Source organism: Pteronotus mesoamericanus, unplaced genomic scaffold (assembly GCF_021234165.1).
Source record: "Pteronotus mesoamericanus isolate MK-2021 breed Mesoamerican mustached bat unplaced genomic scaffold, CSHL_Meso_final contig_72, whole genome shotgun sequence".
NCBI lineage: Eukaryota > Metazoa > Chordata > Mammalia > Chiroptera > Mormoopidae > Pteronotus > Pteronotus mesoamericanus.
Genome location: NW_026555242.1, coordinates 1,045,287 through 1,060,030, shown reverse-complemented (window position 1 = coordinate 1,060,030; position 14,744 = coordinate 1,045,287). Strand labels below are relative to the sequence as shown.

The window sequence follows — 14,744 nt, the reverse complement described above, 5'->3', positions numbered from 1 at the left end:
TGCCTAGAAGACTGCCTGTGTGACCTTGGGCAAATTTCTTAATCTCTCTGCACCTCAGCTTCCTTATTTTCAAAGTGGGGTTGTTGGAACTTTTTTCATTGATCTGTAGAAAGAGAGAAAGAGGGACCGGGGGAGAGAGACAGAGGGAGACATTGATTTGTTGTTCCACTTATTTATGCACTCATTGGTTGATTTTTGTATGTGGCCAGGCCGGGGATTGAACCTGCAGACTTGGCGATTCGGAGACGATGCTGGAACCAACTGGGCTACCCGGCAAATGCCGGTTGTTGGAACTTTAAATGAGTTGATGCATATTAAATACTTAGGACGGTGCCTGGCAAAGAGCATGCACTATATAAAACCTTGTATTATTATTATTATTATTATTATTATTATTATTACTACTACAGTCTCTTTATTCCTAGCATTTTAAATTTAATAATAAAATTAGTGTCTTTTTTGCTCATCATCTGGGAATCAAGAGGTATGTGACACAGCTTTTGAATTTTATAGAACTTTCTTGTATTGGTCTTTGATAATTTTCTTTCTTCCATCTGCTTTATTACTTCTTCCTGGAATTCCTCTTAGATGTTGAACATCCTGGCTCACCTCTGATTTTCATATTTCTTCTTCTTCTATTGTGTATCTTTTTTTTTTTTTTTTTTTGGTTGTACTTCCTGGTATATTTCCTCAACTTTATCTTCTCAGTCTCCTAATGAATTTTAAAATCTTAGCTATATTTTGACATTCTAAGCGTTTTGTTATTTTCTTTTTATAAATACTTTCTCTTTGGCTTCTATTTTCCCCCCACTCCCTTATTGTCCCTTTCCTGAATTTTTCTGTTAGCTTTGTCTTCCTTCAAGTTGGAGCTTGCCTCAAATGACTGCTCGTTTTTAGAACTAGGCATGAAGAAGAATGTGGTTGAGTGAAGCTTTTCAACTGGGAGGTTCCGCATACTGGGATTCTGACTGGGGGCTCCTTAAATGTTTTTATTTATAGGTCTTTCGGCGGGGGGTGGGGGGGCACGCTCGTTTTCTCCAGGAGTAGTGTGTGTTTTTAAGAGCTGAGGAAGGGCTTTGTGTCCTCATTTTCCAGTTTTTATCGTTTTTGGTCAGGCCCCCTGTCCTCTGCTGTGCCTGGTATCCCTGATTTTGCAGTGTTTTTTTTTTTTTAATTCACATTTTTCCAGGAAAGAAACCTCCCCTTTATTTGCCAAGGTGAGGAGCAGTCTTCTGGCTGTCTGAATGCATGAGAAGCTTGAGAACTTGAAAGATCTAATTACCCTGTTTAAACTTTCAACCAGTATCTTTTTACCCCTACCCTTGATCCCACCTCGCTTAGTACCTCTGGGGCATATCTCCTCATTTCCTGTTAGTATTCCTCAGCGCAAATACACCAATGCTTTGGCTTCCTCTCTTCTGCTAAGTCACTTACCCCTCTTCCACCTACTTTTCATTTTCCATGAACTACTGACACTTTTGCCATTTCCCCTCCCACCTTCTAGTCTTGGGGTTTCTTAGGCCTGTTGAGTCCCTTGCTGTCAACTCAGGGGGAAGATGCAAACCTAGATCTGGGTGTCAAATCCCCTCGTCCAGGATTGGAGAAAACATGAGAAAACTCCCTATTTTGCCAGACTCTAAATGTACCAATTGATTCAGTTTTGTAAGACTGTAAAAGATTCAGAATTCCAAGGATCCAAACATTAGCCAGAAGAATTCTCAACAAAGTCCTTTTTATTTATTTCACTAGAAATCACTTTATTAGTTAAATCACCAGGAATTTTCAGCACAAAACTTAACATCTTAATGACCACCAAGGCCTGGGCTCTGGGGCTACCTCTGCCTCTCCCAGTCCTTAAAGGGGTTTAGAGGGAGAGACGTCATTAACAGAGCCCAAGTCAGATGGCTGCAGGTCCTCCTTTCCCAGTCATCGGACAAGCTGCTCAATTCTTGTCCGGAGCAGGAAAGAGACAGTACTTCAGAAATACCTAATTAAGAATTTGACACTGCATGATAAGATCTTTCTTTACAATTTATATTTATCAACAGCATTAATCCAAATTTATTTGCTTCCGATTTTTCTTTTCCCCTTGCAATTCCCTCAAACTGGAATAACCTCACTTTGCCCTTGGAAAGAGGAGACAGGTCTTTCTGCTCCTCTTCCAAGCAAAAATTGAACAAACCTCCCCCGGAAGTCCAAAACGCTACTTCCGGCCTTGGGACGTGCAGTTGACGATGCGCTGATTCAAATCACCTGGAAAGGGCAACTGCGGAACTGACACGCCGGCGGCCTTCTTTGGATATTTGTTCCTAAAATCAGCTCTTGAGAATCATCCATGATTGCGCACAAAGGTTCCAAGGTCCAAACCACTTCTGCTATTCCACCTCACAAGCTGGGCTCAGAAGAGGCACCGGAGCTGTCGGGAGCAAGAGCCGCAGCAGTGGTCCCACGAGGCAGGACCTCAATAACTCGAGGTTTGTCAATGATCCGGGCCGTCCGGCTTCCCTTTTCCACAATGCCGACGATCCATGCTTGGTGACCCTCCCCATACTTGGAAGATTTGATTTCAGAGCAAAAGCGAGCAGCCTGTTCCCGCGGCAAGCAAATCAGTAATCCCCCAGAAGTTTCTGCTGAGGTTCCTTGAAGGAGCCCAAAGCGCCCGCTGGCCTTGCTGATGGCAGCCATCTTGGCAATGATTGGCAGATTATGAATGACAAAAGAAACCTCATTTCTTTGTTGTTTCGCAAGGTTCTGAGAGTGTCCCAGAATGCCAAAGCCTGTGATATCCGTGGCTGCATGGGCATTAAACGTGTGCATTAACCCAGCAGCAGTCCTGTTCAGGGTAGCCATATTGAACATGGCTTCCTGATAGGCCAGCTCTACCTCTTCCTTGGAGACCACCATCTTTATCTTACTCCATCTCTCAGGATTATCCAGCCACTGGTGGGCATTCACAGCTACTTGGGTTCCTAAGGGTTTGGTTAACACGAGCACATCGCCAACAACTGCACTGTCAGGCATTATGAATTCATTTGGCTGACACACCACAGTGGCAACCCCACCCACGATAATCCAAGGGTTTACCACAGTTTGTCCACCGGTCACTGCAGTCCCTCCTTCCTCGGCGGCATCACGAAAGCCTTGGATCATGAGTGGGGTTATCTTTTCTCGTTCCTCCTCAGTCATATTCTGGCTGACGCTGAGTAACATTAACATGTTGTCACATTCAGTAATGCCCATGGCATAGAGGTCACTCAGCACATTGGCACAAGCTATGCGTCCCATCATGTAGGGATCTTCCACCAAGGGGTAAAAGAAGTCCGTGGTCTGCACCAGTGACAGGCCTCCGTGCCTCAGGGGTATGACGCAGGAGTCCATCCCAATGCCCAGGGCTGGAGAAGTTGGGCTGGACTCCGCCATGACCGGCAGGCCGGCTTCCTGCGCCGCCTCTTCATGGCCTCCCACCAGTCCGCCGCCCAGCGGGGACCGCACGTCCGGCCGCGTCAGTCCCGCCAGGAGTTTGAGCAGCGTCTCCTGGGGGACCTTGCAGCCTCAGCCCTTCATGCCGGAGAAGCCGGTCAGCCGCCAGCTCGGGCTGAGGCCCAACGCCTGGGGCTCGAAGGGCCGGTAGCTCGCGAAGCCGCGACCCAAAGACAGGCTCGCGGATCCCGCGGAGCCTGCCGCCGCCGCCGCCGCCGCCGCCGCCATCGCCTCCCCGCTGGCACCCGTCGCTGCGGTTTCTGCCATTACGCCTGCCGGGCAAGGAGGGGAGAGGGGGAGAGGTCCCTTCTATTTTCTACTCCAGTTAGTACCGAGTAGCAGATGTTACCGCAGAGCTTGCAACCCACGCGCTTCGCGGAACTGAGGGCGCGCCAGCCCGTCCGGGTCTTCCCGGGTGAGCAACCGACAGCCTCCCGAGTTTAGTCCCCTGGTGATTGACAGCCGTTTCATCCAATAACAACTTTGCCACAGCGAGGCGGGCTTCCTTTGGTCTAAAAGACTTAACGTATTCCAGACCAACCGCCCACCAATTTGCGAAGGTTGGTCCCCGCTGGATTACCGAGCGAGTGTTTTGGTTTGCTCCGCGTGTTGTGATTTGAATGACCTCCTGGCGGGGTAGGCGGGCGGGCGGGTGCTTGTGTGGCTGACGGAGCTCGGCTCCCCTAGAGGCAGTCTACCAAGTACAGCATTTTGAAGGATGAGGGAAGATCGATAGCTTGCCGAACCTCTAGCCGGCGAGAAGTGTCCAAGGGTCACTTGACAGCGCACATGATCAATCCAGGGTAAGAAGATAGCCACTGGAAAAAATCGGAAAGTATAATAAGGAATTAGATAAGGAAACTGCAGCATCGATATAATGAAATTATGTAATAGTGCTGCTGATGGATTGCACAATGGGAATGTATGTGTATTTTGTTATAATTAAAAATATTAAAACTAGCCCTGGCCGGTGTGGCTCAGTTGGTTGAACATCATCCCCGCGGAGAAGATCGCAGGTTTGATTCCCGGTCAGGGCACAGGCCTAGTTTGCGGGTATGGTTCTGTGTTTGGCGCTTACGAAAGATAACCAATTTATTTTTCTTTCCCTTTTTCTCCCTCTTCCCCGTCACTCTAAGCCTTCTCTCCCTTCGGTTCTCTCCAAAAACAATAAAAGAAAAATATCTTTGGTGAGGATAAAAAAATATATGACCTACTTATATATATTATAGCACATCATTATACTTGAGTTTTATTAGTGCACAGCATACTATTAAGGCATGGAGTGATTTGGAAGAATCCTGAACGTTAGAATTAGACTGAGTTACAATGTTGGCTTGGGTGATTGACCTTGGGCAAATTACTAACCTCTAGGAACCTCAGTTTTTATTGCCTATAAAATAGTCATGTCACCTGAAGTTAAATACGTATCAGTAAGGAATGTTATGAAAATTAAATTTGAAAATGAATCTAAAACATCTAATGTAGTTCTTGAATAATGGTAAACTCAAAATAAATGGTAAAAGTTATTATCATACATTACTGTAAAAGTGGATATAGGAACTGGAAGTTAAATCACAAAACTTATAACATCTTGGAAAGTTTTTTATAAAAACAAATCCATTTATCTTCCTTAGCAAGAATAATAACAACCCAAGCTGGTGCGGCTCTATGGATTGACCAAAAGGTCGCAGATTCAATTCCCAGAGTAATACACATGCTTGGGTGGCAGGCCAAATCCACAGTAGGGTACGCCGGAGATGCTGCCACACATTGATGTTTCTCTCCCTCTCTTTTTCCCTCCCTTCCCTTCTCTAAAAATAAATAAAATCTTAGTTTTAAGAATAAAACAGCAAAACAATGGAAATAACTCGTGTCTGTGTAAAATGGGAATATATAAATAAATGTGGTATAATCACAGTGAAATATTATTTGTGAAAATGAATTTTGTTCTAAGAATCAATATGGATATCAAAAACAAAATGTTGGGAATAAGAAACAAGTTACAGAGTAATATATAAACTAAGATGCCATTTATCTAAGTTCAACATCAAGCAAAGCAATAATATGTTAAGAGGTACATACATGATTAAGAAATCTTTTTTAAAGAGTAAGAGTGAATGAATAACAAAATTTAGATTACGGGTTACTTCTGGGGAAGGGCACATAGGGGACCTCTGGGGTATGTTAAATCCTGTTCCTCTGGCTGGGTGGTAGTTACAGGGTGTTCTCTAAATCATACGTATATACTTTTCAACACCTTTTTGTAAGCTACGTTTCAACATTAAAAAAAGAAAGCTTCTATATTTCAGAATCAAAAATACAAAAAGAAAAAATGAGATCATGAAAAAGCAATAGATATGGAAGTAAAGACCTCTGGGTTTTGTCTTACTTTTGGACAGCTATCCGTGAGCTGTCTGGCTTTGAGAAAGTTACCATATTTTGCCACATATAAATGCGCTCCCATGTATACTGTGCACCCAGAGTTTTGTCCCAAACTTTCAGGAAAAAAGTCTTTCGTTTTCACTTTTAATTCAATTATTTTTTATTTATATTTAGCATGTTTTTTGTATCATGAAGGAATTTTAGCATTTGTTTTTCAACATTTTATGGTACAAGAAATTTTATAACAAATACAAAACACAAGAAGAGATACAAGGTATTTAGGTACTACCCATGTATAATGTGCACCCTTATTTTTTCTCAAAAATTTGGGCAAAAAAGTGTACATTATACATGGCAAAATACAGTATATAACCTCTCTACACCTTATTTTCCACTTCTGTAAAATGAGGGTCATAATCACTGCTTAGGATCTTGTGAGAGGGTCATATATGAAAAACCTCAACTATGAAAAGTTCTTTGCAATATTTTCAGCATATTGTACATGTGAAGGATCCTCATTTCACTAAAGGAAAACAAAAACATTCTATTCCACCTGTAGTTGCCTCACCTGGGTTAAAAAGTGACTAGCTCAGTTGCCTCTGGTTATATGCTCTGTCCTTTGGACTTTTCCCTCTGGATTTCTCCCTCTCAGCATTTGGCACAATTTGTGATTTTTTTAAAATAAGTTTTTATTAACATGACTTTTTAAAAACAAGCATCCATACCAGTGTGGAGGAGTGAGGGTGGGAGAGAGGGGAGGGGAAGGGAGGGTGGGCCATGGGGAAAGAATTCTATTCTATTGGTATTAAAGCTCCAGCTTCATCCCATCGTGTATTTCATCTCCAATTTGTAATTCTTTCCTCATGTAGTTACACCATGACTATCTGTCTGCCCCACTAGCCTGTGAGCACCACAGGGCAGGGACCACCTACCCTGTTTTGTCCACCCTGGTTTCTCTAGCACTTTACATGGTAATAACATTTGTTGAATGAATATGTCATTTTATACATTACACTTTGCTGAGCATTTCACATTTATTTACCTCCATAGAGCAACCACAGGAGATTAGCATTATTATCTCCATTTTACAGGTGAGAAAACTGAGATCCCAGATAGGTTAAGAGTCTTGCACAGGTTCACCATCTGGAAATCAACCTGTGAGAATTCAGACTGAGGTCTGTTTGAACTGAGGACAAGTATTCTATCCTTCATCCAGGGGTCCCCCTGGATAATTCCAATAAACCTCACCATGTTCTTTGAGTAAGCAAGTCTCTTCAAGGGCAAGGTTTTCATTCATATAGTTTCCTGTTGCTTCTACTTTGAAGCAATATTCACTTGGACCAATGCAAAGAAGGTCATGCATTTGTCTTGGCCAGTGACCAACCCACTGGGCTCAGAACAAGTTCATGTGCAAGCGACTCACATGGGACTGTTTTTTATTTATTTAAAGATTTTATTTATTTATCTTTTAAAGAGAGGGCAAGGGAGAAAAAGAGGGAGAGAAACACAGATGTGTGAAAGAAACATGATTGGTTGCCTCTAACCCACCCCCAACCAGAGACCCAGGCACGTGTTGTGACCGGGAACGGACACTTTGGTTTGCAGGACAAACCCACTGAACCATACCAGCCAGGGCTCACATGGGACTCTTGAGGGTGATTTGTGTGACTGTGTCTTGGACATCTGAAAGCATCCTTTAAAAAAAAAATCATTTTCTTGCTTTTTTACTGAGAGATCCAATGGTCTCTCATTTACAGTTTAACCCACATTTACCATCTGGGTTAAACTGTATGGGTCAAAGATGATAAATATAAAAACCTGAAAGTGAGGTTGGGAGAGCAGGCAAAGGAGAAGAAAATGGAGTTTTAAAGTTAAGAAGGTCTAGCTTTGGCTGGTGTGGCTCAGTGGATTGAGCCCTGGCCTGCAAACCAAAGGGTTGCTGGTTCGAATCCCAGTCAGGGCACATGCCTGGGTTGTGGGTCCCCAGTTGGGGCATGCAAGAGGGAACCACACATTGATGTTTCTCTCTCTCTCTTTCTGCCTCTCTTCCCCTCTGTCTAAAATAAATAAATAAAATTTTTTCCTTTCATCATTTTGAATATATGTCATTCCCTTCTGACTTTGCACACAAGTAGCTCCTTTTCTCTTGCTTCTTTTAAGATTCTTCAGTTTTGGCATAATTATGATGTGTCTTGGGGTGGGCCTCTTTGGGTTCACCTTTAAAATTTATTTATTTATTTATTTATTTATTCATTAATTAATTCATTTATTGAGAGAGAGAGAGAGAGAGAGACATCATTTTGTTATTCCATTTATTTCTGCTTTCACTGGTTGATTCTTGTATTTATGCCCTGACTGGGGATCACACCCACAACCTCAAAGTATCAGAACAACACTAACAAACTGCACTGCCTGGCCAGGGCTGGGTTCATCTTGTTTGGGACTCCCTGTGTTTTCTGTACTTGGACGTGTTTCCTTCACCAAGTTAGGGAAGTTTTCAGCCATTATTTCTTTAAATAGGTTTTCTGTCCTTTTTTCTCTCTCTTCTCTTTTTCAGACTCCTATGATTTAAATGTCATCCCAGAGGTCTTTTAAACTATCCTAATTTTTTTTTTTTAATTCTTTTTTCTTTTTGCTGTTCTGATTGGGTGGTTTCTACTAACGTGTCTTCCAGCTCACTGACTTGTTCTTCATTAACTAATCTGCTATTGATTCCCTCTAATGTATTATTTTTAAAATTTCAGTTGTAGTCTTCAGTTAATGATTGGTTCTTTTTCATATTTTCTATTTCTTCTTGTTCTCACTGAGTTCATCTATTCTTCTCTCATGTTCATTGAGCATCCTTATAACTTGTGTTTTGAACTCTTTATCTGGTAGGGATTGCTTGTCTTCATTACATTTAGTTCTTTTTTCTGGGGTTTTTGTGTTGGTCTTCTGTTTGGAACATATTTTTCTGTCTCCTCATTTTGGCTGTCTCTATGTTTATGTTTCTGTGAATTAGGTGAAACAACAACCTCACCTGGTCTGGAAGGAATGGCCTTATGTAGGAGCTTCTTCTTTGCAGACTGTGTGTGCTGTGTACCAGGTGTCTTTGGCAGGCCAGCTAGAGCTGGAGCTGGCAGGAGCCACAGGGTGACTTGGGAGAAATCCAGGGTGGAGCTGGAGCTGAAATGGGCAAGTTCCATGAGGAGTCTCTGGGGCAAGGCTTGTTGAGGTTGCTTTGGTGGGCTGGTTGGGGCTCTAGATGGAGACAGTTCAGACCATATGTAGTCCCCATGGTAAGGCACTCTGGGGCCTGGAGCTGGAGCTGGTGTGGGCCATGGGGAATCCCAGGGACAAGCTGAGGAGCTGGTGTGGGCCAGGCACTTAGTGCACTTACAGACTGCCTTGGTCAGCTGGCTAGAGCACCTGGATTGCACTCCTGCCTGTGTGATCAAGGGGGAGGGGGAGGGCCACAAATGGCACTCTCTGGTGCCTCTGACACAGGAGAGAGTTCCTACAGTCTCCCTCCCATTTGGTAGATGCTCTAGTGGATTTCTTTTCCATATAGTGTAGGTGCTCTTTAAACCACTGGATTTTTTTTTCAAACCTCACCCAAGGATATGTTTATTGATTTCTAGAGGATGAGAGAGAGACAGAGAGGAAGAAAGAGAAAGAGAGAAATATTGATGTAACAGAGAAACATTGATCGGTTGCCTCCCATATGCACTCAGACTGGGATCAAACCTGCAACCTAGGTATATACCCTGACCGGAGATTGAACCATCAACCTTTTGGTGTATGGGACAATGCTCCAACCAGTGGAGGCACCTGGCCAAGGACTGAACCTCTGTTTTTTGTTTTTTGTTTGTTTTACTGTGCCCTGGACTTTGAGTCTGAAAGCATGCCCTCCAATGATCCATCTCAACAGCCAGGCAGAGCATTGGGGGTGGGGTATGGTATGGTATCTCCATCTCACCTACCATTTCTTAAGCAGTCTCTCTCTCTTTCGTTGTGCAGAAACTGTTCAGTCAGCTTTCAGTTCTTCAGGGGCATGGCTCTGTCTGTAGGTGTAAATTTGATGTGTTCATGGGAGGAGGTGAGTTCAGGATCTTCTTACACCCTCATCTTGGACTGGAACCAACACTTTAAAAAACAGTTTTTATTGTGATAAAATACACACTCAGTATATTTTTCAGTATACTGAAATACTTCAGTAAGTTTAGTACACTGTAATTAATTTTTTTCTTATTACAAAGTTATTCTGTTGTTGTATAAAAATCACAAAATGCAGCTTAGTAAGAAAGTTGAAATAATTTAAAGTCCCTCCTTCTAGAAGGAAATACTATTAATATTTTAGCTGAGTGTATTTCGTAGACAGTTTTCTTCCTCACACTGAACTCCAGGGGGCGCCCTGTCACTCCTGGTACGCTGTGTTAAGAGGTGTACTGTGCGCTCTATTACAAATACTTTTTTAAAAATGGGATCATCCCTTTTTTTTTTTCCTAGTAAGAAATAAAATAATGGCTGGAAAACATCTGGCATGTTATAGATGCTCAACACTCTTCCTGGGTTCATTCACAAATATTTATTGAAGAACTCGTCTGTGTTCATCACCACACTAGATACTGGAGCTATACCAATGAATAGGACAGACCCAAAAAATCCCTAATAGAGATAGCAATAGCTATGGTCAATCATTTGTTTGTTAGGGATATATACTGAGGAGAAAAAATGAAGTCTGGAGAAAGGAGGGTAGGAATGTGTATTGTGTGATTGTGGCCAAGTAAGACCTGACTGAAAAGGCGACTTTGAAGTAAAGGACTAAGTAAAGAGAAATCATGCAGATATCTGAGAAAGAGTGTTTCGGGCAGAGGAAATGGCAGTGCAAAAGCCCTGAAGCAGGGGTGTGCATGGGGTGTTCTAGGAACAACAAGGAGGCCAGGGTGCCCGGGGAACAGTGAGAGGAGAAGGTCGCAGGAAATGAGAACAGACAGAAGTGGCACAGGGTGGAGGAAGGTAGCCCAGGATGTGGGGCCTCATAGGTCATGGTAAGACTGACATAATCTGACCTTGCTATAGTTTTTAATGTGCAGTCAAACCCCAGAGGTTCAAAACCTTTCCCATCAGTCTGAGCCCCCACCACTCTGGTCCAACATCCAGGTCAGTGTCCCCACCCCTGGGCCCTGGGCCTGACACAAGCCAGGCACAGTCCCAGTTCTCAGCCCTTACTCCCCTGGGCTTGGCCCATGGGGCTCTAGCAATAGGCTGTGCCTCAGGATATTTGAGAAATGACAGCCATGGCCACAGCCCTCATACACTTAACCACTTCCCACCATCCCAAGTGGCAGGGAGCTTCAGCTTTGTACTGGGGCAAATGTGTGAAGCCCTGGTGAATCATCTTTTGCTATAAGAACAAGAGAGAGAAAAGAGGACAGAGACTCAGATGACAACAGAATTCAGGGAGTGGAGAATTCAGAGGTAGAGCTAGCAAATGAGAGGCTAGCTTTGAAGGTGGCAAGGGAGAAAGTCATGTGATACTCTGGGGAAACAGTATTCCAGGCAGAGAAACAGTCTTGGCAAAAGGCCTGAGATGAAGCAAGCCTTATGCCTTAGAGGAACTGAAAGGAGGCCAATGTGGTTGGTTATAAGTGAGCACGGGAGAGAGCAGGAGGAGGTAATGTCAGGGAGGAAATGAAAGGTCAGATGTATAAAGCCACTGTAAGGCCTTTGGATTTGGCTCTGGGTAATACAGGAGCCACTGGAAAGTTTAGACCAGAAGAATGACATGATTATTCTGGCTGTTGAGTGAGGTTGGATGGGATGAGAGAGTGAATACAGAAACATAGTGAGGGGGGCTCCTGCAAAAATCCAGGAGAGAGAAAATGGTGGCACGTACCAGGTGGGTCACATTGGAAATGGTAAGAGGTGATCAGATTCTGGGTATTTTTTTAATGTAGAGCCAACTGATTTTCTGGTAGACTGGGTATAAGATCTGATGAGTCATGTAAAGGATTTTTGGACTTTTTGTCCTAAAAGAAAGAGGAAGACACAGGATTGGTTTTAAACAGGGGTATGACATTGTTGTATTTGTGTTTTTGAAAGATCTTTCTGGCTGCTACGTAGAGACTAGACTGGAGGGGCAGGATGCAGCAGAGCACCAGTGAGGGTGGTGACTAGGACTAGGCTAGAGTAGAGTGGAGGGGTAAACAGAAAACAGAAAACTGTTCTCTCTGTCTCTGGGCCTTTGCACAGAATGCCTTCAATTACCCAAAAGACCTTTACTCCCGACGAAGAGTGTTATCTTCAAAACTCCAGGAAGTTCCTCTCCTATGATTTCATAGCCCTAGGATTTATTCTGTTCTAGCAATTATTATGCTAGGTTTTCTCTGACATCTGTGAGCTTGTCATAGCTGGGCTCCATAGCCCAAGGCCCAGTATGGGGTCTGGAGCAGAGAAGGCCTTGGAGAGCATTTGTTGAATGACTAAATGGAAAGAATGTGAGTGAGGGAAGAGATCAATACCCTGATATTCAGAGCTCACCAAAGCATCGCAAATCTTTTATCATTACTGTTTTTGGATTATAAAAATAATATGTGTTCTTTATTTAAAAAAAGAAACCAAACACTACAGATATATATCATAGTATGAAAGTCCCCAAACCTCATCCTCTGTATTCTAGAGATAATTTAAGATATCTCTAGAATCTAGAAATAACTATGCAGTATTCATAGTAAAATCATCCTTCATTTGTTTTAATACATACACTAAAAAATGAAATGTTTAAGAGACAGAGATTTGGGAGAGAAAGAAGCTGAGGAAGACAGACTGCCTGTTTGGTAGACAAATAAGATCTAACACACACTGTTTTGTAATTTATTTGCTTTTTTTCTACTTACATTATCATGACAATTTTTCTATGTTAGTACATGTAAATCTATTATATTTTGTTAAAAGTTGAACAGTATTCTACAAAATGGATTTATTTAATAAATATAGCCAACTTCCTATAATTACTGTTATTTAATTTATTTTCCTCACTTTTATATTAAAAGATTTCTTGGAACAGCCCTAGCTGGTGTGGCTCAGTGGATTGAGCGCCAGCCTGCCAACCAAAGGGTCGCCAGTTCATATTCCCAGTGTAGGGCACATGCCTGGGTTGCATGCCAGGTCCCCAGCGGGACTGCACGAAATGCAACCACACATTAATGTTTCTCTCCCTCTCTTTCTCCCATCCTTCCCATCTCTAAAAATAAATAAATAAATAAAATCTTTTTAAAAAAGATATTTTGGAACATTGTTGTTGCATTTACTTTGAGACACCAGATTTTAGGAAGGTAGTTGAAAGAGGTGTTTCTCTTGGCGAGGTCAGAGGACTAGAGGCTGCATCTTATGGGGAATAATAGATATAACTGAGAATGTTCAGCCTGAAAGAGAGAAGAATAAGGGATGACATGAACCCCCCCCTGTCAAATTTCTGAAGGGACTTCCAGATGGGGAAGAGAGCAGACCTTTTCTGAGCATTTTCACAGGGAAGAACCTGTCTAAAGCATGGAAGTCAACAAGAAGGCAAATTGGCATGTAATACAACTAATCATTTTCCTATAGGTGGTGCTACTGGAAACTCAGTGGATCTCCTTAAGAAGTCATGAGGATTTTGTCTCTGTAAATGTATAAGCAGGGCCTGGTTGAAAATTTAGTAGAAGGTAATATATGAGGGATTGTGCAAGATGGTGGAGGGTTGAGTTAGGTGATATTCAGGAGTCCCTTTCAAATCTGAAATTTGTTACTACACTTCTAGTTGAAAGAGTCATAAAGGATGGCAAGTCATCAGGTCTGGGAAGATTTTGATAAGCGGTGATGGGGAATGCCCATTTCATGCAATGGTAATAGGCCAATGAGCAATAGAGGAAGAAAAGTAGGAAATGAGGCTAAAAAATGAGCCAAGTTATGGAGGAAGATTGAGCTTTACCCCAGGTAACAGAACATTCTTCGTTTCTGCCTAGTCCTACCACCTCAACTTGAGAGCTATTTCCTCACCCAGGAGTTGAGGATGATGTGGCCAGATGCTTGTTTGTATTTAGGATACCACCCTGTTCCCTTGGCCACAGCTGACTGCTGTAGGGTGGAGATTTGACTCCAGCTGGCGCAATTAGTTTCTCCCTCCTAACAGTGTAAAAATTCAGTGATCTTAGCCTCTGTGGTCTTTTCAATTAAGTAAATGTAAAGTTGAGATGAATTTGCCACTAGGGGCAACCACCTGCAGCCTTTGCTGAGGTGGAGAAAGGTGGCTGGCAAAGAGAGTGAGAGAAAGAGGGGGTGGGGAGGGGAGACAGAGAGAAAGGGGGGAGGGGAAGGGAGAGAGAAAGAGCGAGAGAAGTGGGGGGTATGTGGTGCCCTTTCCAACCACCTGGAAGACTGGAAGACCTGATTGTATTGGAGTTCTTCTAAGGGCTTCATGATATCCTTCAAACAAATTTATCCTTTTCATTTAGTCAGCTCAGATGAGTTCCCATTACTTGCCACAATATGAGATTTGGCCAAGGCCATTTAAATTAATAGGGAGTCATCCAAGTGTTTGAAGAGAGTCATCCACAGCTCCTGGAGGAGCTTCAAAATGTTCAGCTGCAGTTGCTGTGGCAGAAGGGGTTGAGAAGAGTCTGATTGGTGGTAAGACCTGGGCGGAGGCCTAGTTAATCTTTTAGATACTAGAGATAGCTGCTGCTTCACGCAACCGCTTCATCTCCTTACAGTGCAAACACATCCTGCAACAAGAAGCCTCCAGGTTCTGTTTGATTTGTTTCCTGGATAAACTCAAGCTATCTAGTGAGAAAATAGGAAATGTTTTCCTTCTACCCACTGAGGTAGAGTGATAGAAGGGAGTTCACTTTCCATAGTGTAAC

General features: G+C 42.9%; 2 protein-coding genes across 5 annotated transcripts in view; one reads left to right on the top strand and one right to left on the bottom strand.

Moving 5' to 3' along the window:
- Window positions 1–1,701: 1,701 nt before the first annotated feature.
- On the bottom strand, window positions 1,702–3,897 carry SEPHS2 (selenophosphate synthetase 2). Its single transcript, XM_054582684.1, has one exon. It carries the CDS (start codon window positions 3,745–3,747, stop codon window positions 2,386–2,388), a length of 1,362 nt encoding a protein of 453 aa, XP_054438659.1. The 5' UTR covers window positions 3,748–3,897; the 3' UTR covers window positions 1,702–2,385.
- A 303-nt stretch (window positions 3,898–4,200) lies between these two features.
- The window catches only part of ITGAL (integrin subunit alpha L), a 57,247-nt gene continuing 46,703 nt past the window's right edge, over window positions 4,201–14,744 (top strand). For all 4 annotated transcript variants that reach the window (XM_054582680.1, XM_054582678.1, XM_054582679.1 and 1 more), the window contains exon 1: window positions 4,201–4,283. The gene's annotated coding sequence lies outside the window, so the exon portion shown is untranslated. The remainder of the gene's footprint in view (window positions 4,284–14,744) is intronic.